This window comes from Rhinopithecus roxellana, chromosome 2 (assembly GCF_007565055.1).
Source record: "Rhinopithecus roxellana isolate Shanxi Qingling chromosome 2, ASM756505v1, whole genome shotgun sequence".
Taxonomy (NCBI): Eukaryota; Metazoa; Chordata; class Mammalia; order Primates; family Cercopithecidae; genus Rhinopithecus; species Rhinopithecus roxellana.
In genome coordinates this window covers 37,101,541-37,123,984 of record NC_044550.1, presented here as the reverse complement: position 1 = coordinate 37,123,984, position 22,444 = coordinate 37,101,541, and the positions used below count along the sequence as shown (strand labels likewise).

General features: G+C 44.1%; 1 protein-coding gene across 1 annotated transcript in view; it reads right to left on the bottom strand.

Annotated features, from left to right (window-relative positions):
* The window catches only part of SCARB2 (scavenger receptor class B member 2), a 57,240-nt gene extending 42,842 nt beyond the window's left edge, over positions 1–14,398 (bottom strand). The window contains exon 1 of the mRNA XM_030915655.1: positions 13,924–14,398. Within this exon, the coding sequence (XP_030771515.1) occupies positions 13,924–14,040 (117 nt within the window). The 5' untranslated portion in view covers positions 14,041–14,398. The remainder of the gene's footprint in view (positions 1–13,923) is intronic.
* Positions 14,399–22,444: the final 8,046 nt, after the last annotated feature.

Genomic DNA, 22,444 nt, shown 5'->3' with positions numbered 1-22,444 from the left:
CTTGGCTTGGACTGTGACAATACTGTATGTAGGCTCCTAACTGGTCTCCCTCTCTCCAGCCTTTGTCCTTTTAAACGCTTCATCCACCTCAGCCTTTAGAGAAGCCTGTCAAAAGTGCCTAATGGAACAGATACTCCAGCCCTGCTCAAAGGATAAAGTCCACAGTCCTTGACCTGTTGTGATCTGATGCAACTGCGTCACCTGTCGCTGTCATTTCCTGGTAGGCACTTTATGCACCAGCAACACGCAACCATCTACTGTTACCTAGCACCCACCATACAAATTCTCAGCCAGGGCCTTGGCCTGAGTGACTCACTGCCCTTCACCCAGAAGTCTCTGCAGGGCCCTTACCACTTCTACTTATCACTTCAGGGCCTTATCACTGCAGGGCCCTGGTTCACTTCTACTTGGGCTTCAGGGCTCAATTCAGAAGTGCCATCTCTCAGAAGGCCCCTCTGGGCTGTGTGTTTTCTCTCTGCTTTCATGAAACTTCACAAGTTTTATAAGCAAAATGTGTTTATTAGTCTTTAGTATCAGACTGGGTCTGGTACTAAGGACTGTATCTTTTTCATGGATCCCCAGCACATAGCAAGGTTACTTTCTTCATTATCCAAATTTTCTGTGACAAATATGATGGAATGGGTAGGGAGTGGATGGAATAACATTTACTTGGCACAGAAGGGACACAATAAATAATTAATGAAGAAACAAATGATACTGTAGCGTATAGCACAATGCTGTGCCAGGCATTCATCTTCTGCTGTTTACCTAGTTCTTCTTCGTAAAGTCTTCAGTGTGGCAAAATGCCACATATTCTAAATAATATGTGAGAAAGGTGATCTGAATAAATAAAGTCTGAATTTCAGTACTGCAGAATCAAGAAGAGATAGTAACTTTCTTAGCTGCAAATATTATTTTTCAAGGAGACATTTTGGCCTCCTTTCATAAATGGTTAAGACTAGTTTGGAATTAGCAGGGTCTATTTTTATGCATAATTAATATGCCAAAGGCACACAAACATTAGTTCTAAGTCTGTTAGATCTATCTTTAGCAATTTTGGTTTTAATAAATTTTTTATAATATCCTTTTTCATAGCAAGTATAGCATAGGATTTTCACAACCTTAAAATCGATGAAACTCTTTCATTCTTTCCACAAATATTAACTTAGCAATTGCTTTGTGCCAGCCACTGTTCTAGGTATTGGAGATATAACAGTAGACAAGATTTCCTACCTTCTTATTTTATTGGTGAATTCTAAAAACTCCTTGAGATAACACAGAACAAACTAGACTTGTAAGCAATAAAATATCACATTTATCGAAGGGAAAAATACCTAGATATCATGATAAATTATCAATCTACAGAAATTTCTATATTCATATTAGAAGAGATGTTTAAAGTAGCAGATAACATTACTACAAATGTGTAGAAAAGTCATGTGTTGCCTCCAATTTCTATTCACAAATGAGGCTACTGATTTTTGCTACTTTATTTTTTATTTATTCAGTTATTTATTTATTTTTTGAAAGGAAGTCTCACTGTCGCCCAGGCTGGAGTGCAGTGGCATGATCTTGGCTTACCACAACCTCTGCCTCCCGGGTTCAAGCTATTCTGCTGCCTCAGCCTCTTGAGTAGCTGGAATTATAGGCATGCACTACCACACCCAGCCAATTTTGTATTTTTATTAGAGAAAGGGCTTCACTATGTTAGTCAGGCTGATCTCAAACTCCGGATCTCAAGTGATCTGCCCACCTCTGCCTCCCAAAGTGTTAGGATTACAGGTGTGAGCCACCGTGCCCAGCCTGTTGTTACTTTAAATCAGGTAAATGCTATTCCATCCACTCCCTACCCATTCCATCGTATTTGTCACAGAAAATCTGGATAATGAAGAAAGTAAAACGAAGAAAATTTAAATCCCCTGCAATCCACATCATAGCTATTAACATGGGTTTACTTCCCTCTGATCTAGTCATACATATGTGTATTTTAAACAAAATTGAGATCATACGTATTGTATCATTTTTTCACTCATCTTTTATGATGATCCTTGTTATTAAAGTTTTTGAAACTGCTATTTTAATGTCTGTATATTAATCTACTATATTAGTATATTTTATAAAATATACTAAATCAGTTTATTTAATCATTCTTTTACTACAGGAAATTTGTGTTGTTTTCATGCTAAAGTAAATGTTCTTGAATATATTCATCCAAATTAGTGAATAATTTTTTTTTTTTTTGAGACAGTCTCGGTCTTGTCACCCAGGCTGGAGTGCAGGAGTGCAATCTTGGCTCGCTGCAACCTGTGACTGTCATGCCTCAGTCACTGGAGTAGCTGGGATTACAGGTGCACACCACCACACCCAGCTACTTTTTGTATTTTTAGTAGAGATGGGGTTTCACCATGTTGGCCAGGCTGGACTCTAACTCCTGGCCTCAAGTGATCCACCTACCTCGGCCTCCCAAAGTGCTGGGATTACAGGCGTGAGGCACCACACCCCGCCCAAATCAGTGAATAATTTCTTAGAATAGACTCCTAGATTGGGATTATTGGGTCTAGGGACAACAAGTTTTCATGAACTCATGAGCCTTTAAGTATCAACAAGTTGCTCCGGAAAGCAGTGTATGAGCAACCATTTCAACATATCCATCCCAATATCGGTGTTTAAGGTTTTCAGAAATCTTTGCTTCTTTAGTAGTGGCAAAATAGCATCTTCTTGTTTGAACTTGCATTTCTTGAATTACTGGAGAAGCGTAATAGTTTTTACCATGTATGAAGTGAGACTGTTTTAAAACAAAAGTAAAAGAATCTTTCCCAGCATAAGCTTCCATTTGGGTACACAGAAGGCTGGTCAGAGGCAGAACTGAGAACAGCCTCTCTGCGCTGTGTGTAGTGAACACAGAGTTGCTGGCCAGGCTGACACCTGACCTGCAGATGAAGGAACAGATGCAGGCTGGATTAACTTGACTGCTGAACACTGACATGACTTAATACAGCCACAACCCAAGTCAGCCTGACAGCAATCTTTTGGGAAGGCAACACCATGAGTGGTTAAACCAGCTGTCCTGATGTAAGTCACTTCCAAGTGATAAAAATAAGCACTCAGGGAATCCATTAGGCTTTCACAGGAATCAGTAAGACTTTTAAGGAAAGTTTCGGGACTCAAGAGCACTACTAGTTGTTCTTTAAGGTCAGTAAAGTGCTACTTAATAATTAAACGCAACTTAAGCATCCATGTTGCCATCTGCACAGTCTAAATTCATCCAGAGACAATGCAGACCAACTTGGAGAACTTGGCCTAATTGTGTATGGATGGTATTGGCCTTAATTGCATACTGGACTCCAGATTAATAAAACTCATCAAATGGCAAAACACAAATTGCTTTGCTTTGTTTTTTAAAATGGCTCCCTGAAATGAAGCAAACCCAACTCAGACTCTTGAAGTAATTTAAGTAATTTTCACTGTTTACATAAAAGAAATAAACTGCCATTAACATTCTACTCTTATTCCCTCACCTTATTTTAACTCAGTAAAAATGTATTGGCATTCATTTATTTATGTCACTGTTGCTTAACTCATTTTGATTTTGCAACTGTCATAGTTTTAACTAATGAGCGCTGATAGTTCAGATTCAAATGCTAGCTCATGGGTGGACTGTTACTTTGTTTATAAATTACAAAACCGACAGTATGGTAGAATGGCAATCCCCAAAAAACCTCCTGCTACAAAGTACCCACTAACTTATTTTTGAAAGTTTCTAGGTGATTACAAATGTACAGCCAAGTTTGAAAACTGATGACCTAAAGGGAAAAAAGCAGCTACCAGATAGAAACCTAAACATAGAACCAGAGGAAAATTGGGGGCGGAGGGTGGAGGGTGGGGGAATATATATATATGGGGAGTGGGGAGGGTAGAGAGAAAGAGGATTTTCAGATGTGAATAAATAAGAAATCAGGTCATGGAAACAAGGCCCACATAGTCTGTGTGTAACTTACACAGCCAGTCTCATTATTTTGCAACCTGTTTGGTTGTGATTATATCTCTCAAATTTGAAATAAGTAATATTTTCATTACCTACCTATTTCTTTTTTTTTTTTTTAATACTTTAAGTTCTAGGGTGCATGTGCACAACATGAAAGTTTGTTACATATATATACATGTGCCATGTTGGTGTGGTGCACCCATTAACTCGTCATTTACATTAGGTATATCTCCTAATGCTATCCCTCCCCGCTCCCTCCTCCCCACAATAGGACCGGGTGTGTCATGCTCCCCTTCCTGTGTCCAGGTGATCTCATTGTTCAATTCCCGCCTATGAGTGAGAACATGCGGTATTTGGTTTTCTGTTCTTGCGATAGTTTGCTGAGAATGATGGTTTCTAGCTGCATCTATGTCCCTACAAAGGACATGAACTCATCCTTTTTTACGGCTGCATAATAGTATTCCATTTACCTACCTATTTCTATGTCTCCTCTTCCATTACCGTTGATTATCAGACGTACAGTGTTAAAAGAAAATATCCTTAAAATGGGAACTGTGGGGGCTGGGAGGACTGGTGAGATGTTAGTCAAAGGATACAAAATATCAGTTTGATATAAACAAATTCAAGAGATCTAACATACATCATGGTGATTACAGTGAATATGTTGGGCCAGGCACAGTGGCTCATGCCTGTAATCCCAGGACTTTAGGAGGCAAAGGCGGGAGGATTGCTTAAGCTCAGGAATTTGAGACAAGCCTGGGCAACACAGCAAGACCCCATCCCTACAAAAAAAAATTAAAAATTAGCCTGGCATGGTGGTGCCTACCTGTAGTTCCAGCAACTTTAGAGGTTAAAGCAGGGGGATGGCCTGAACCCAGGAGGTCAAGGCTGCAATGAGCCATGGTAGCAGCACTGTACTCCAGCCTGGGTGATAGAGAGAGGCCCTATCTCAAAACAAAAACAAACAAACAAACAAAAAACCCCAAAAATACTGTATACTTGAAAAATGCTGAGATTAGATTTGAAGTGTTCTTACCACAAAAGATAAGCACTTGAGATAATGCGTATGTTAAACAGCTTGATTTAGCCATTTCACTATGTATATCTATCTATATCTATCTCTCTCTCAAAACATCATGTTGCATGCCCTAAATACGTATAACTTTGACTTGTCAATTAAAAAATGAATTAAAAAAACTGGGACTTGCAATGAGTGATTACATTAGTGTAACAATGGCACTCTGCCTCACACTCTCTCTGGAAAGTGTGTAAAATCCAGATGCTGAAGGGGCCAGATGGCTAGGGCAAATGAGTGACACAGGCCGTGGGTTTGCACATTTGTTTGCATGTCAAACCCCAGCAGCAATATGCATTTCTACAAAGAAACATGCCCTCTCCCATTTCTGTTAAACCCATGATCTTCTCCAGCTATCTTCCATTTTCCTTCTTTTGGTAAGGAGTGTCACATATAGAGAAATATTTCTCTAAGAAACACAACAGCACATGCACAACAACAGACACCTTCACTGGGCCCTGGGAGCCAATAAGGGCGCAAAGGACGGTGGGTGCTGTGGTCTGAATGTTTATGTCCCCTCAAAACTCCTTTGTTGATATCCTTACCCCCAAAGTGGTGAGATGAGGAGGTGATCATAGAACCCTCTTGAATGGGATTAGTTCTCATAAAAGGTACCCCAGAGAGCTCATTCGCCATGTGAGGTTAGACTGAGAAGTCCATGATCTATGAGGCAGTGGGCCCTCACCACACCCCAAATCTGCCGGGGCCTTGATCTTGGACTTCCCAGCCTCCAGAACTATAAGAAATAAATTTCTGTTGTTTATAAGCCACCCAGTCTATGCTATGTTGTGACAGCAGCCTGAATGGACTAAGACAGTGGGAAACAGGGAAGGCAGGTCTCTTCTAAGGGTCAGCCTCTTTTCTGCCCAGATGGCTACCACACAGAACTTGGTATGACGAGTACCAAAGAACATCCACATGTTTTAAGAGAAGTTGGAAATCTGGACCAATGGGTGAAGTTTCCAGATTTTAAAGGTATAAATCTATACTTCATGAGACAAACATGTGACCACTGGCCTACAAAGTGGGGCAAAATGTGAGACTTAACAACAAAATGCAAACAAAATCATTTCCAAAGAAATTATTTTCTCTATTCATCCAAGTAATACTTACTGACCATTTATTGTGAATAAGACATTGCATTTGGCAGTAAGAAAAGACACAAAACCAAATACGACAGGACCTCTACCTTCAAGAGAGCTTTCACACTAGATTAAAATACCAAACTATGTCATACGGGTTGAAAATCCCTGCAGGGCTGAGGCTAGAAGGGAATTACTGAGTAATTCAATTATGGAGATATGAATGCTCTTGTCTACTTTGATCAGCACTCGGAGAAAGACAGGAGATTGTGAAACTGGAATTACTGATGGCCCAAACTCCTGTTTTTAACACTGGACTCACGGAAAGCCAAAATGACACAGTAAATGAAAGACACACCAAGAAAAATCCTGGTTGTTTGAAAACGTTAACAATATAGCTTCCAAACTGGCCTTACAGGAATATAAAACAGGGATATTATGTATTTTTTAAAATATTCTAAAAATCAAAATAATTAATTAAAGTGGGATCTCAAAGTGGGATCTCAGGACCCCTGGGGAGCCCCAAGACCTTCTAAGGAGGGGCCCACAAGGTCAAAATTTTTTTTTTTTTTTTTTTTTGAGACGGAGTCTCGCTCTGTCTCCCGGGCTGGAGTGCAGTGGCCGGATCTCAGCTCACTGCAAGCTCCGCCTCCCAGGTTCACGCCATTCTCCTGCCTCAGCCTCCGAAGTAGCTGGGACTACAGGCGCCCGCCACTTCTCCTGGCTAGATTTTTGTATTTTTTAGTAGAGACGGGGTTTCACCGTGTTAGCCAGGATGGTCTCGATCTCCTGACCTCGTGATCCACCCGTCTCGGCCTCCCAAAGTGCTGGGATTACAGGCTTGAGCCACCGCGCCCGGCCGGTCAAAACTATTTTAATACTAAGGTATCATTTGCCTTTTTAATTCTATTATTTCTCTGAGTGTAGAGTGGAGCTTTCCAGAGGCTACCGTGGTGTGTAATGATGTCATATTGGAATATGTGCTTGTGTATTCTTCTGTTTTAAACATTTCTCAAAAATACGTATCAGTTTCAAATTTTAATATTGTACATATCAATAGGTATAACCCATGGAAACGTAAGTTCTTTGGGGTCCTCAATAATTTTTAAGAGTATGAGGAGCCCAGGAGTTTAAATTGGATTATAAAATCTGTAAGGGTAGAGACTGCATCTTGTTTAGTGTTATATCCATAGGTCTTGGCACACTGCCTTGCAAATGGTACACACTCAGTAAATACTTGTCAAATAAAAGAATGACTGCCAAAGCATGTACCTAAAGGTGCTTTTAGATACAGAAAGCAAACACCTAAAGTGGTCTTTACTTCCCTTGGTTGTTTTTTCTAGTCACCAGCTTGGATTAAAAATGGTCCGTTCCTTAGTGTATAGTGTATAGACAGTGCGTATCTTGATGATATGGCCAGGAATGTCTAGTCACTTGGCCAACGTCCTATGTTTTCATTAATGAGCTTATAACTCCACCTCCTGATTCTTCCTGGGAAACAAGCAAACGTCTGGCAGAACAGATGGCCCCTTTGCTGTGGCCTGACAGAATGAAATCTTGGATTTTATTTAACAATAAAACAAAGTAGTTTCCACAGGCGGGAACCTTCCCTTCCTCACCAAATAATATTTCCTTTAATGTAAACTTGCAGATTAATAGTAATTATTAGTAGTAATATCCTCAATTAGAATTACCATCTTAAGGAATGACGACATGGTCTAAAATAATCACTATACAAATATAAACAACTTTTTAAAAAATGCATATTCCCAAAATTGCAGATTACCATCCCACAGCAACCTGCCTCCAGTAATGGATATTATGATAAGGACTTTAACCTGGGTTCTGTTCCTAAAGAGTCTGATTCAGCAGGTCTGGGGTGGCGTCTGGTATTGTCTAAATCTTTGTAAGTGATTTAGATGCATCTCCTAGAGTCTAGGGGCTATGCTGACAAGTGTTAGCCTACTGTATTGTCTTAATCATTAATGAGGAATGCACTCATAGTCAACATGAATTAGTAAGACACTGAAAGAAACAATATGATTTTGATATCACAAGATCGTGTTTCTAAAAGCCAGGAAAGAATTTGGATAATTTTGCTTAGGAGTTAGAGAATCTTGCAAGGAAATTAATGACACTGCCTCTGTTTACAGCTCTATAGTTTCTCCCTGTGCTGAGCCGATCACATAGCTCCGTTATAAACTTGGAAAAGAGAAACTAGGAGATGAAGGACGTCTATGAGAGGTCAGCAGCTGGAAAGTCACACTGAGGCCGGGCTGAGCAAGCCCGGATGAGTACAGAGCCAGGCTGAGTAAACAGAGGAGGCCTGTTGGAGAAAGCAGAGGAAAAAGTGGGAGACAGAGTGTGCCTGGTTCCTGCTGACTTTCCACTTTCAATTGTCCTCTCAGGAGGCCTTACTGTGCCATGGTTCTTGCCCTTTGATTTCTATGAGCTTCCCCTTCCAGATTTACAAAAAGAAAAAAAGAATCCCATCTTGCCTGAGCCAGTTTGAGTAGGCCTCAACTCCTTAAGAGAGTCAAGAAGTGGGATACATTGTGGTCTGTAAGGACAATGTGGCATGAGAGGTGAGGGATGGCCATATAATTTATTGTCCAAAGCAGAAATCTTTTGGAGGAAAGGAGGTGTTAGTGATTACACCAGAACAACAGGTATACAGAAACCAGGTGGGACTAGTCCAGGCAAATGGGATGTATGGTCATCCTTGCGATGGGAAAAGTGGGTTCAGGATCAGGAGACCAGCTGGCACAGCTAGCTCTACCCCTCCCTCTCCATTTGACTTTAGATAAGTCACTTCTGTTCCAAGAGCCTCAATTTCCTTGACCCTAAGACAACAGATTTGAGATATCTTTACTGTTTTTTTCTGATCAAGAAAAATCTCAGACTAAGATAAGTCTTCTTTGAATAGAGGCAACTCAGGAGATGAGGTAGATATGCAAGAAGGAGTCCTTTAAAATTATATATAGCTGAATGCCTTTACATACACATCAATAAAGATGTTTTACTGATTTGACTTTAAAAAACAAGATCCTGGTCGGGCGTGGTGGCTCACGCCTGTAATCCCAGTACTTTGGAAGTCCGAGGCAGGTGGATTACGAGGTCAGAAGATCAAGACCATCTTGGCGAACACTGTAAAACACCGTCTCTACTAAAAATACAAAAGAAAAGTAGCCAGGCGTGGTGGCGGGCGCCTGTAGTCCCAGCTACTCAGGAGGCTGAGGCAGGAGAATGGTGTGAACCTGGGGGGCGGAGCTTGTAGTGAGCAGAGATCGTGCTACTTCACTCACTCCAGCCTGGGCAACAGAGTGAGATTCCGTCTCAGAAAAAAAAAAAAAAAAAAAAAAAAAACAACCCCATATAGTCACTAATCAAAGCAATCTGGTTATCAGTGATTACATTTTACTTTTTTTTTTTTTTTTTTTTGAGACAGAGTCTCGCTCTGTCGCCCAGGCTGGAGTTCAGTAGCGCCATCTTGGCTCACTGCAACCTCCGCCTCCCGGGTTCAAGCGATTCTCCTGCCTCAGTCTCCCGAATAGCTGGGACCACAGGTGCCCGCCACCATGCCCAGCTAATTTTTATATTTTTAGTAGAGACAGGATTTCACCATATTGGCCAGACTGGTCTCGAACTCCTGACCTTGTGATCGGCCCACCTTGGCCTCCCAAAGTGTTAGGATTACAGGCATGAGCCAGCGTGCCTGACCTATATTTTACTTCTTGAGGCTTCAGTAGAACAGCTCCAAAGTTGCTATGGCTCCCAAAAGAAACCAGCTGGTGCTGACTTGCCCAGAGCCTCAGGTCCAGACGAAGGGGAAGTGTATTTGTCCTGTTCATTGCATCTCTGAGACCTAATGCTACAGTCCTGCCTTGACCTGTGAAGAGGAAGTCAAAGGTGTAAACTAGACTCCCACTGGTTCCCTTGACAGCCCATCCCTTGTTGACCAGCCCTGACTGTGGCCACTTCTGCATCCCTATTACTGGCGAGACAGTCAAACTGCCAGCATGTCTGCAGAGATTAGGAGCGCACACTTAATATTCTGAACCGCAAAGCTGCTCTTAAAGGTCACAGGATCTCAGAAGTTTGGAGCTAGGAGGAACCATAGCTTGTATAATAAGTTTCAATTCACAGATGACAAATAATAGCTAAAGACATAACAAATGTTAACGTTCAGGCATTGTGTGACACTTGTGCTGGGTGCTTTATAGCAATCATATTTCATTCTTGTGACAACTCTATGAGGTAGGTATTCTTATCCTTATTATTCCTATTTTCAAAATGAGGATCCTGAGGTTTTGAGGGATTAAATAACTTGCCACTCTGCTTGTTCAGCTTAGTCCAAGAAATCCTTAGGGACAGAAAAAAAATGTTTGACTCAGTTCTGCTGATTCTCAGGACACTCTTCTTTCTATTAAAATGATCACAGGTGAGTCAAGAGGTATTTAATATGTATCTCAGGCACTGTGCCAGGTGTCAAGGCAGTTCACTGGGATACCAGATGAAATGTAACATAAACTCCTGCCTTTCCAGGCCTAAGGGAGGAAAAGGAACTGCTGGGTCTCTGCAAAGCTCTCTCTTCATGAAGGCCCAAATGCTTATAAGGAAATGCCGTATTAATGCTCATAATATCCCCTAGGAAGAGGGTGTGGGAAAAAGAGAAGAGAAGTACTATTATGCCTGTCTTGCAAATGAGAAAATTGAAGCAGAAACAATTACAGGCCTTGCCCAATATAAGGCACTCACCACTGAGGCCAAGAATGAAACAAAATTGTCTTGGCTCCTTCTACTATATTCACTGGCCATAATTAAAAGTCTCTCTTATCTCTGGTCACTGCAGGGTTCAAGGACAATTATCATTTGAGACAACTTTTTGGATAGGAATTATCTTACTAAGTTTCCCACACCTACTCATTTGAATTTCATCCCTTTTCCCTTTCCCCTTTTTGATGCAGACAAGTCAGGGCACAGACAATCTTCAAATGAAAAACAAAGAATTGGAAATATCAGAGTAAATTATATTACAACTATATTAGAATCAAGTTATGAATGAATTCTCCCATAGTAATACTAGTGGCAATAAAGATGACTGCCATATATTGATCACCTATTCTGTGCCTGATACTATGCTAAGTGCTTTATACTTGGTCCTACAATAACACACATGCAGAGACAAATACAGGTTTTGTGGGTCCCTTCTTAAGAAAAACAAAATTTGGGATACAGAATGAGGTACAGGGCTTTGGAAGGGCCTGTGCAAGTGAGGGACCCAAAGCTTAACTTTGCAAGTTTCATGGTAAATGCATCACTGTACCCAAGTTAGCTAACAGCTCATATCCCCACTTTTACAAGCAATGAAATTGAGAACCAGGTAAGTTAAGTAACTTGACTTGAGTCATAAAGCAAAAATAGGATTTGAACATATGGAATCTGACTCCAAATCTCATGTATTTTCTTTGTGTGGCTTCTAATAAAAATAAAATTGCGGCCGGGCACGGTGGCTCAAGCCTGTAATCCCAGCACTTTGGGAGGCTGAGACGGGTGGATCACGAGGTCAGGAGATCGAGACCATCCTGGCTAACATGGTGAAATCCCGTCTCTACTAAAAATACAAAAAACTAGCCGGGCGAGGTGGCGGGCGCCTGTAGTCCCAGCTACTTCGGAGGCTGAGGCAGGAGAATGGCGTAAACCCAGGAGGCGGAGCTTGCAGTGATCTGAGGTCCGGCCACTGCACTCCAGCCCGGGCGACAGAGCAAGACTCCGTCTCAAAAAAATAAATAAATAAATAAAAATAAAATAAAATAAAATTGCTATCATTTATTAAGCACTAACTATATCCCAGAAAGATCACACCTTAAGGTTATCAGAGTTATTTGACAAAGCGGATGTGATCATCAGTCCTTATTATTCCTATTTACAGATGGGGAAAACATGAATCAAGTAAGATTAAACAGCCCATGGTCACCCAGCTGGTACATGGTGGAAGCTAGGTTTCATGCCCAGGAGTGTAAGATCCTCATTCTTTCCCACTATCCCATGCTACCTACCACCCTACAGGTAATCCAGGAAAAAGCAAAACAGTGATGTGTGACTTACCTCTAATGACAACAGTATTTCCACATCTGTCCACTGAAACTAGCCCTGTCCTTTATTTTCATACAATACACTGTGCAGTCCTCCTTAGCTGGGATTGAGCAGCTCTGAAAGTCCACTTCCCTGTACTATTACTTATCAGAACAGAGTCCATTCCTCATAGAGAAAACCACTTGGAAATACCAACACAAACTCAGGCCCCAGTCAAGTTGCCTTACAGCCAGCCCCTCGCCCGGAAAAATGGAGACACACAGAGAATCTAAGGGCTGGCTATATGGGAACCACGGGGAAAATCACTCATCCTATAGGGCTCCTTGAAACAGCCTTTCAAAGCCATATAAGAAATCTCACATATTGACTATAATTGGATTGCTTAACTCTAGTCACCCAAAGCAAGAGTCTACATCCTCAGACACAGCTCACCATGGATTTGGACATGGACAGGAGTGGAGAAAGGATTCCGTTTCTTTTTTCCTTGAACATGAGTACTCAGAGAAAACTGACCCTTGAGATGCTCGGACAGTGGGCCTTGTCTTCCCTTGGCAATGTGAACTTTAAAAATTTCATTATGCTTTGCCATGGTGCTTTTTGAAAAATTGCCTTTAACTGCCAGATTTCAGGTACTCAATCACTTTTGGAAACTCAGTTAAAGGAATACATCCATTGCCACCTGGAATAAAACAGCTTTACTAACTGGAGAATGCAGGGATTCAAAGTAGACTAGGCCTGGGCTTTTTTATCTGGCCACAGCAAGTGCAGACCAGTGGGAGAAATGAAGCGTGCAGTTACGGATGCCAACAAGAAAGGCTGCTGCTCCAGTGATTTTTTTCTTTCTTAAGGAAAAAATGATCCCAGTAACTCTCTCTTGTTCCTCTTTTGACACAGCTTGGTGGACGTGGGGGAAAGGGCAGATGAAATGACTAGTGAAATCAAGAGATGAAGTATTCTTAAAGGACTGGCTCTCCAGCCCAATCATCTAGAGGAAGAGACAAGTTCAGATTCTTGTAGGGAATCTAAATGCATCTGTGCCTGAAAATTATGGCCGTTTGAGAAGACAAGAATTCATGGTGAGACAAAGCAACACAGGCTGTTGGTACAAGACACAAAGCCACTAAGTCAGCGTTCAGCAAAGACTGATGGATGAAATGTCACACAGCCTAAAGGACTGGCCCAGCTACCAATTGCCCCTGCCCAACCCAAGAAAGCAAGAACACAATAGACCGCACACCCACGTCTCATCCCCAGGCGCACACCACTTCAAAGGCCACAGCAAGCAGACAACATAACCTGCCTCTTCTGCGGTGTCTTTCATTTAGTTCTGTTTCTTCAAGAAGTGGGAGGGAAACAAGTTTGGGCTCACCTGAGACTGGGGTGTAGACGGAAGGAGTGCGGAGAGATGCAAACGACAGAACACAACCGAAGGCCTTTTTAAAAGTCAGGATCTATAGCCTTACTTATTACTGTAAAGGGAACAGAGTAGGCTCCATCCTTCCCCATCCTTCCCTAACCCTCGCCTACCAAACCCTGGAAGACAAGGACGCAAGAAGAGCTCTAGTGCAGAGGCTCTGCCCGAGTGCGGGTCTTCCCCATACAAGGTGCAGCAGCAGGGGTGGCGGGCGCGGGGGGTGCTGGAAGACTCCACCACACACAAACACACACAGCCCGCCCCGCCTCACCTTCTCGATACTCTGGTCCACAGCCTTCTGGAAGACCCGGGCCACCAGCAGCGTGACGCTGGTCACCAGCAGGAGCAGGGACAACGTCCCCGCAGTGTAGAAGCAGCATCGGCCCATTTTGTGCGCCGCTCACGGGCCGGGCCGGGCCGGGCCGCACCCGCCCGGGATCCCACTGCAAGGAGGGAGGAGCCGCCGCAGAGGCGTTGGAAGACCCGGGACCCTTCGGCGCCGCGCCCTCCCGGCGCCCGGTTAGTGCGCGCAGCCTGGCGAGCGCGGCCCCGGGTGCACTGGGCGGATGGGGCCACCGAGGGACGGGCCCGGCCTGGGTTTCAGTTTCCTTCGCCCTGGAGCCGCGGCGCCCGCCTAGCGCAGCTCGGGAGAGTGCAGGGAGCGCGCAGGGACGTGACGTTCGCGGGCCGGGCTCGCCGCAACCCCGCGAGGCGACCGCCGGCGACTGCGCGGGGAGGCGGGCGGGGGCGGAGGCCGCAGTCATGTGCCCTGCGGCGGCGGCAGTGATTCGGCCCGCGCCCTCCCCGGCCGGTCCCCGGTGGCCCTGAGTGGCTGCGGCGCCTGAGCCAGGCCCGGCCGGGCGGCTCCCAGCGCCCTGCACCGCAGGCCCAGCGCTCGCTCCACCGAAATCGCCGAACCCGGTTCACACACTCATTTACTCATTCCGCAGATAGGTCTGAGGGCCTCCCATGGGCCACGCGCGGGGGAATCAAGGTGGTTGGGACATTCCCCTGCTCTAGAGGCGCTCGCGAGTTAGCGGGGACACTGTTACCGCAATTAGAACACAATGTAACAAGTGCTTCTACTAGGTGCCTGCTGAGATCATGCCAGCAAGCACGTTCTGCCTGGATGACCTAGGGCCCTCACATTGAACTGGGGCCTGGGGGATGCATAAAAGTTTGTCACGTAAGGGGCATGTTCAAGAAAGGAAGATGTGCAAAAAAGGGAGGAGAAGGCATTTCACGGAGAAGGAAAGGTAAGCAAAGGCATTGGGGGTGAAAGAGCAAAACCTGTAGGAAGCAAGAAGGAAGTTCCTTTTGACTGTAGGCTCAGGTGTTCAGGGTGTGGAGTCGGAGGTGTTGAGGCCCCAAGGAGTCAGACTTTGAAGGGCTCCTATCCTGTTGAAGAGGTGGAAGTTGGGAAGGAGCTTGAAGCACGCAGCGCTGGTGTTCTTGCCTGCTTTGCTCACTATCGTGTCTCAGACACCCAGGACCAAGACCTACACACAGCCAGGACTCGAGAAGTGTTAGTTAAATGAGTGTTTCTTCTATGCCAGCCCTTTACTAGGTTCTTTGCACAGTTCTACTCATTTAAGAACCTTGGCAGTCCTATGAATAGGAGGTTGTGTTTGTCCCAGCCCTCCAGAAACAGTCCCAGATGGGGGTACTATGCAGGAGAGTTTTGAGGGAAAACAGGGATCTGGACCTGGGATGCAGGTGTGCTCCTTGTGAAGGAAAGAGGCAAGCAAGGAAGGAAGGTTGGGTGGAAGGAAGCATTTGATACTATATACAGTTCATGTCTAAAAAGTTCAGCAAGGTCACTGGGGTGGGGAATCCTTTAGCCAAATGGGCTTGTCCCAGAAGTCTGGCATCTCCCAGAAAGAGGCCTGTCTTAGTATCCCTGCTGTGCTCAGTCATGAGCTGGGAGCAGCCTTAGGAAGCTGGCCTTTGCAGCAACCTGGGGATAAATATCAGGGGATGGATTTCAGCAGAGCTCAGCAGTTGAGGTGGAGCCATTGGTCAGTTATGCTGTCTACACTGCAAGACCCAAGAAGTACATTTTCTTGGCAACTATAGTGTATTATCCTCATTTTACACTCAAGAACACTGGGGTTCTGAGTTAAGTAACCTAACAAGCTCAACTGGTTACTGAGTGGTGGATCCTGCCTGAACCAGGATGTAGGGCTGGCTGTTGGCCTCCAAAACCCTCACTTTTTTGTGCTCTGTGCATTGCTGCCTCCCAATCTGTCACTAATGAGAATCTGGGGACAGCATATCAGTTAGGAGGCTTTGTTGAGGAGTTGGTGAAATAGCATGATGGTTTAAAAATGGTGGCAAATTGTTACTCCTTCTGTTGAGAGGTAGGGTCTATACTTTCTCGCTTTGAATTTGGGCAAGTTTTAACAATTTGTTAAACCAGTGGAATACAGTGGAAATGACCATATCCTGGAACTTCTGAAGCTAGATCATAAATGCCTTGCAACTTCTGCCGGGGCCTCTGGAAATCCTTGCTCTTGGAGCCTTAAGTCACCCCTAAGTTCAGCTGCCCGGAGACTGCTGCAGAGATCATGGGAAAGACTCCGGGGAGAAACCTTAAGTCTGTAGGAAGAGAAATGTCCCACCAGTCCCCAGCTGTCCCTAGCCTTTTGAGTCACAGGCCCTAGACATTATAGAGCGGAGGTGAGTGGTCCCTGCTGAGCCCTGCTCAAAATGCAAAATAAAGGATTGTTGTTGTTTAAGCCACTGAGTGTTGGTGTGGTATGTTACTCAGTAGATAACTGGAGCAGATGGTGAGGGCAGGACTGAAGCTGGGACATTTTGCAGCTACCAAAGCTCTTCAAGCAGCAGCCCCAGAGGACCAGTCCTGTGTTCAAACAGAACCTGGTGGGGTCCTGCATGATTCAACTGTCCCCAGCCTGATGGGTGAGTGGTCTGCAGTCCTCAGGTGTCCACAATTGGCAGCCTTTCTCTTCCCCCAATCCTACGTCTTCTCTGCTGTTAAGTTCCAGTTAGTTACATTAACTCTGCTCTGTGCCCCAGTTTGCTTAAGGAGCAATGCTAGCCCACTAACCCTCAGATGCCCCCTACCTAGGCATTGGTTGAAGTCCTCCTGTAATCTGTATGTCTTCTCCTTTCCTAACTAGAAAAAAATATTTTGTAACTTGCCTGCCTGGGTACTTTGGCACTCAGAAATTCATGTTCACATTGAACTTCCACCCCCTACTCTCTGACTGCTACAATCAGATTTTCTGCTTGCTGGCTCCATTCTGGAGGGCAAACTCCATAGGTACCCATCCCTTCCACCCCTGAACCACCAATCCCAGGGTACTCTTCCTTTTCATTGTTCATTGAGGTCCCTTCTTGTCTCTTGTCTGGGCCACCAGGACAGTAACAGACTGTGGGGATGGAGAGATGGAGACAGATTTGATAAACGTATCACTTGTGGGAGAGTTTCTAAACAAGGGCTTTCAGCTCAAGTTGCCCTCAGGTTTACCTTCCCTCTGAGGATCTCACTCTGTTTCCACTATGTCAGGCGGTTAGTAAGCCACTTCCCCTTTAACACTCTGGACAAGCCGAATGAAAACCTCTTACTTGGTTCTTCTTAACACAGCTGAGACCAGTCTAGCATTTTAAAAATGTGTTAACATAAGACAAACATAAAACAAAAAGGACCTAATTACAGAAAATATACACAGCTTTTAAGAAAATAATGTATATTCCCAAAATAGCAGTCTGTGATCCCACAGTAATCTCTCTTATCACAGAGGCTGGCACAACTTTTCAGCAGGTGGCCTGGCTGTCTTTCTGTTCAGTTCCATCTTCTCTACCCACAGCTACATGCAGAAGCTTTTGACACAAAGCCCCAAAATCCAGATTTAAGTTTCTCAATGCCCTTTGGGACTTCCTCCTCATTTCTGATCTATAGGACATGTCTACACCACTAATTGGCATTGTTAGTTTATTGCCACAGGATCATCTCACCCTACAGGTGAGACTTTGCCCTCTCATCCAGGGAGTAGCCCCTGCTTGCCAGGCACTAATAACCCTGAACACACTCTGGAGGGGCAGACGGCTTAGGAAGGGGTTACTGCTCCCAGCATTTAGATGAGGAGGCTGATGCCAGGGCAGGGAGACAATCAGGAATCTTCCTGGTGACTTCTCTGCTATGTTGGATTTGTGCTCCCTCCAAATCTCATGTTGAAATTTGATCCCCAGTGTTGTAGGTGGGACCCAATGGGAGGTGTCTGGGTCCTGAGGAGAGGTTGTTCATGAACAGATTAATGCCTTCCCTCAGGCATGAGTGAGTTGTCAGAGAGCGGGTGGTTGAAAAGAGCTGGCACCTCCTCCTTCTCTCTCTAGCTTCCTCTCTGCCCATGTGCCTCACACGTGTGCTCCCTTTCTGCCTTCCCGTGAGTGGAAGCAGCCTGAGGCCCTCACCCAATGCAGATACCTGTGCCGTTGTCTTGTCCAGCCGGCAGGAACATGAGCCAAATAAACCTCTTTTCACTCCCCAATCTCAGGTTTTGTTATAGCAACACAAACAGACGAGGGTGGAAAATGAGTCTGATGCTGTGGCAAGGAGAAACGGTGACCTCTCTATACCTAAAATCAGAAGACTTTGTCTGAGAAGAACAAGTTCACTTAATGAATGATTACTGGTGCCTGTTGAAATTATGCAGTCATTCAGGACTTAGAAAAAGAGCTTTCTTCACAGACTCTAAGGGCTATCATGGGGAAGCAAGAGGGGTCTTTGGGCTCTACCTTAAATTTAGAATGTCGATACTATACTCAAATGAGTTTAATGATGTAGTCATTATATATTTTTATGTTCAAAGTGTTAATGTGTTAAATATAAACATTTAAAACACACAACAGGCAGGGCACAGTGACTCATGCCTGTAATCCCAGCATTTTGGGAAGCCAAGGCAGGAGAATCACTTGAGCCCAGGAGTTTGAGATCAGTCAGGGCAATGTAGCAAGACTTCATCTCTACAAAAAAATTAAAAAATTAGCAGGGCATGGTTGCACCTGCTTATGTCCCAGCTACTCGAGAGGCTGAGGTGGGAAGATCACTTGAGCCCAGAAGGTCAAGGCTGCAGTGAGCAGTGATTGTGTCACTGCACTCCAGCCTGGGTGACAGAGTGAGACCCTATCTCAATAAAATAAAACAAAAAATACGTCACAATGTTTATAACCCTGTATGGTAGATAATCTCCAAACAGGACTACCAACAATTCTTCCTGTTTTTGTAGGCTCATGCTGCTATTCACATCAAAGGTGGAGTCTGTTTCCTCCCTTTAATCTGGGCTGGCCCTGTGACCTGCTTTGACCAGTAGAATATGACAGAACCCATATGTGCCAGTGTCAGGTTTAGATCTGGCAGCTTCTTCGTTTGCCTTCTTGGGACCCAACTGCCATGTCCAAAGCTCAGATTAGACTACTGAATGATGAGACCATGTGGGGAGGGACACTGGAGAATGAGAGGCCACATGGATGTCACAACTCCAACCAAGTTTCCAGATGAATACAACCTCATGTCCCACAGAACAGAGAGAATGAGCTGTCCCTGCTGAGTCCTGTCCAAATTGCAGAATTGTGAGCAAATGAATGGCCGTATATCAAGCTACTAAGTTTTGGGGTGGTTTGTTATGCCATGAGAAATAACACAAACAGTATTTTTATCACTTATTAATCATTTTAATATTCCAGGTGCCTAAAAATGAATGGAAATGGCCCTAGGCCTTGCCTACTTTGGGATAGGTCAGGCTCCAAGATACTTCTAAAAGTCCTGGCTTTCTTCTTATTGAAGGTGATCTATAAAATGTACCATCACACCCTAGTGATATGACATATGTTACTCCTAAATGTTTGTGGAGCATCCTAAATCCTGAGCAATACAGGATCCATAAGAAAAAATTACTCTCTCCTCCCTCCTCCCCTACCTATCATCCCAAAGTTCTTACATTACAGAACTGCTTTATGCAGATAGGCTTACAGATCCCAGAGGAGAGCTCATATATCATTTATATCATATCACATGCACCTGTGCCAGGCCACGGGGAATCTCTGTGAAGTTACCCATGCCCCTGTCTGCTGCCTCCTCCGATCAAGAAGCCCTCATGGCTTCCTCCTTATCATCTTTGCACCCCCAACTAGAGGAGCCCTTTCCAGTTTGTTTTGGTTTGGTTTGGTTTTTATTTTGTTTTGGGTTATGGGAAAACGAGAACTCCCCTCTTCAAATTCTTATTTTCCTTTTTGTTCCCCTAAGAATGCAGATTTTTTTTTTTTTTTTTTTTTGAGACGGAGTCTCACTCTGTCGCCGGGGCTGGAGTGCAGTGGCCGGATCTCAGCTCACTGCAAGCTCCGCCTCCCGGGTTCACGCCATTCTCCTGCCTCAGCCTCCCGAGTAGCTGGGACTACAGGCGCCCGCCACCTCGCCCGGCTAGTTTTTTGTATTTTTTAGTAGAGACTGGGGTTTCACCGTGTTAGCCAGGATGGTCTCGATCTCCTGACCTTGTGATCCGCCCGTCTCGGCCTCCCAAAGTGCTGGGATTACAGGCTTGAGCCACCGCGCCCGGCCAAGAATGCAGATTTTTTGAAACAGAACTAGGAGGAGATATCCTGTCCACCTTTTTCTCTTCCCTTTCCTGAAAACACAAGCATAGTGTTGTCTAACTAATAGAATGTGTGGTTGGAGGGCGAGGAGTCAGGAGAACAAAGAGGAGAAAAATATAGTGGGCAAAAAGGGTGAATATGTCAGCAATGTTATCTGCTACTTGTACATATGCCAAGCACTATGCTAGACAGTGGGCTTCCATTACTTCATTTACTCCTCACAATGCCCTATGATGTAAACATTCTATCTTTATTTAAGGATAAGGAAACTGAGGCACACAGAGGTTGACTAAGTAGTCCAATGTTACTGGCCAGTAGGAAGCAAAGGTATTACTAAACCCGAGTCAGTCAGATGCTTTAGCCAGACTCTTAATCCCTTAGCCACTGCTTGGGACTTCTGGCCTCATGCTTATTGAGAGTAAAAGGAAAGCAGTGAAAATTGCAAAAAAAAAAAAAAAAAGCTATGGCATTGGAATACTCATGGTGACCTGGGCACCCAGGAGAGGCGAAGGTTGGAATTAGTGTGTGTGAGAGGGAATGCCTCTGCCTGAACCTGATGTTGAACTAGAATGGAGGGCCAGGAAGGAGTTGCCAGTCTGGTGGCCAAAAATATACTTTCCAATATATCCAATGTATATTCTGACATGAAATGTATTCTAATCTGTTCTCACTTGAGGTACTTTAATGGTACTTTCTAGAAGCAAATGAAGCTTGGGTTGGGTTTAAAGTAAGTGTGGCAAAGCCAGCGTATTATGAAATCTAAAGGCTGTCTGATTTCCTGCATGTTGTGAAATCAGGGCTAAATAAACAAGAGAAGTCACAGTTATTCTTTAGTGATGTGTTCCATGGGGAGAAGCTGTATAAATGAGAAAGCCAGGTTTACTCAGCATCTCTTTCTCGGGAGAAAGGGGGGATGGAGAGTGAAGACGGGACTGTCTGAGGGTAGAGGCAGACTTTGTCAGCCTGGAGTGGTGAGGAGAAGATATTTGGCCAGAGATAGGGGTGCAGTGGTGGAATGGTGAAGGAGGGGCTTAGATATTAGACTATGGAAAGGGTAAAAATAAGCCCACCCCTCACCAGTAACCTGGTCCCCGCGTGACTCCTAACCACTGCACTCACTACATATCCTGAGACTCTGAAATGATTACCCAGAAGCCTCCCATACTCATCAAACCTCAGAGAAGACTACTATTCAGTTAACTTTACAACAGTTGTAAGCATTTCCAGTTCTTTCATAAATAAATACTATTTCTTATTAGTGTCAATGTAAAACGTTTCAGAATATTAATGAGTAGTGATTGCTTCAACCACACTGCAAGCTATCTTAAGCAGCACTGTTTCCTCCATTTTGAATCAAACCAGAGGAGATAGAGATGCAAATCACAGTTCTTCAAAAAGTTAAACAGAATTATCGTATGACCTAGCAACTCTCTTCCTAGGTATCTAACCCCCAAAATTGAAGACAGGTACTCAAACAAATACTCGTAAACCAGTGTTCATAGCAGCATTGTTCACAACAGTCAAAAGGTGGAACCGACCCATATGTAATCAGACAATAATAGATACACAAAATATGTTATATACATACAATGGAAAATACTATTTAGCTATAAAAAGGAAAGAAGTAGGCTGGGTGTGGTGGTTCATACCTGTAGTCCTAGTATTTTGGGAGACCGAGGCAGGAGGATTGCTTGGGGCCAGGAGTTCAAGACTAGCCTGGGCATCATAGCAAGACCCTATCTGTACAAAAAAATTAAAAATTAGATGGGCAAGGTGGCATGCACCTATAGTCCCAGCTTACTTATAAGGTGAGATAGGAGGATTCCTTGAGTCCAGGAGTTCAAGGCTGCAGTGAGCTATCATTGTGCCACTGTACTCCAGCCTGTGACAGAGCTAGATCCTGTCTCTTAAAGAAAGAATGAAGTCCTGATACACGCTACTACACTGCAGACTTCTTTTCTTTTCTTTCTCATCTGCCATTTCTGATGTGAGTAATGGTTCCTCTTAGAATATGATCTTTTTAAAAATCAGTGATGGGAAAAGAATTCTAGAAAGTTCTGGCAGTTTTTTACCCAGGGAGAAATAAAAGGCATAACCAGTCATAGGTGCATTTTCTGTTACATCAGAAGAAAGATTGTAAAGAATGCCTCCAGGTGGTCACCTGGGGTCAGCTGGGA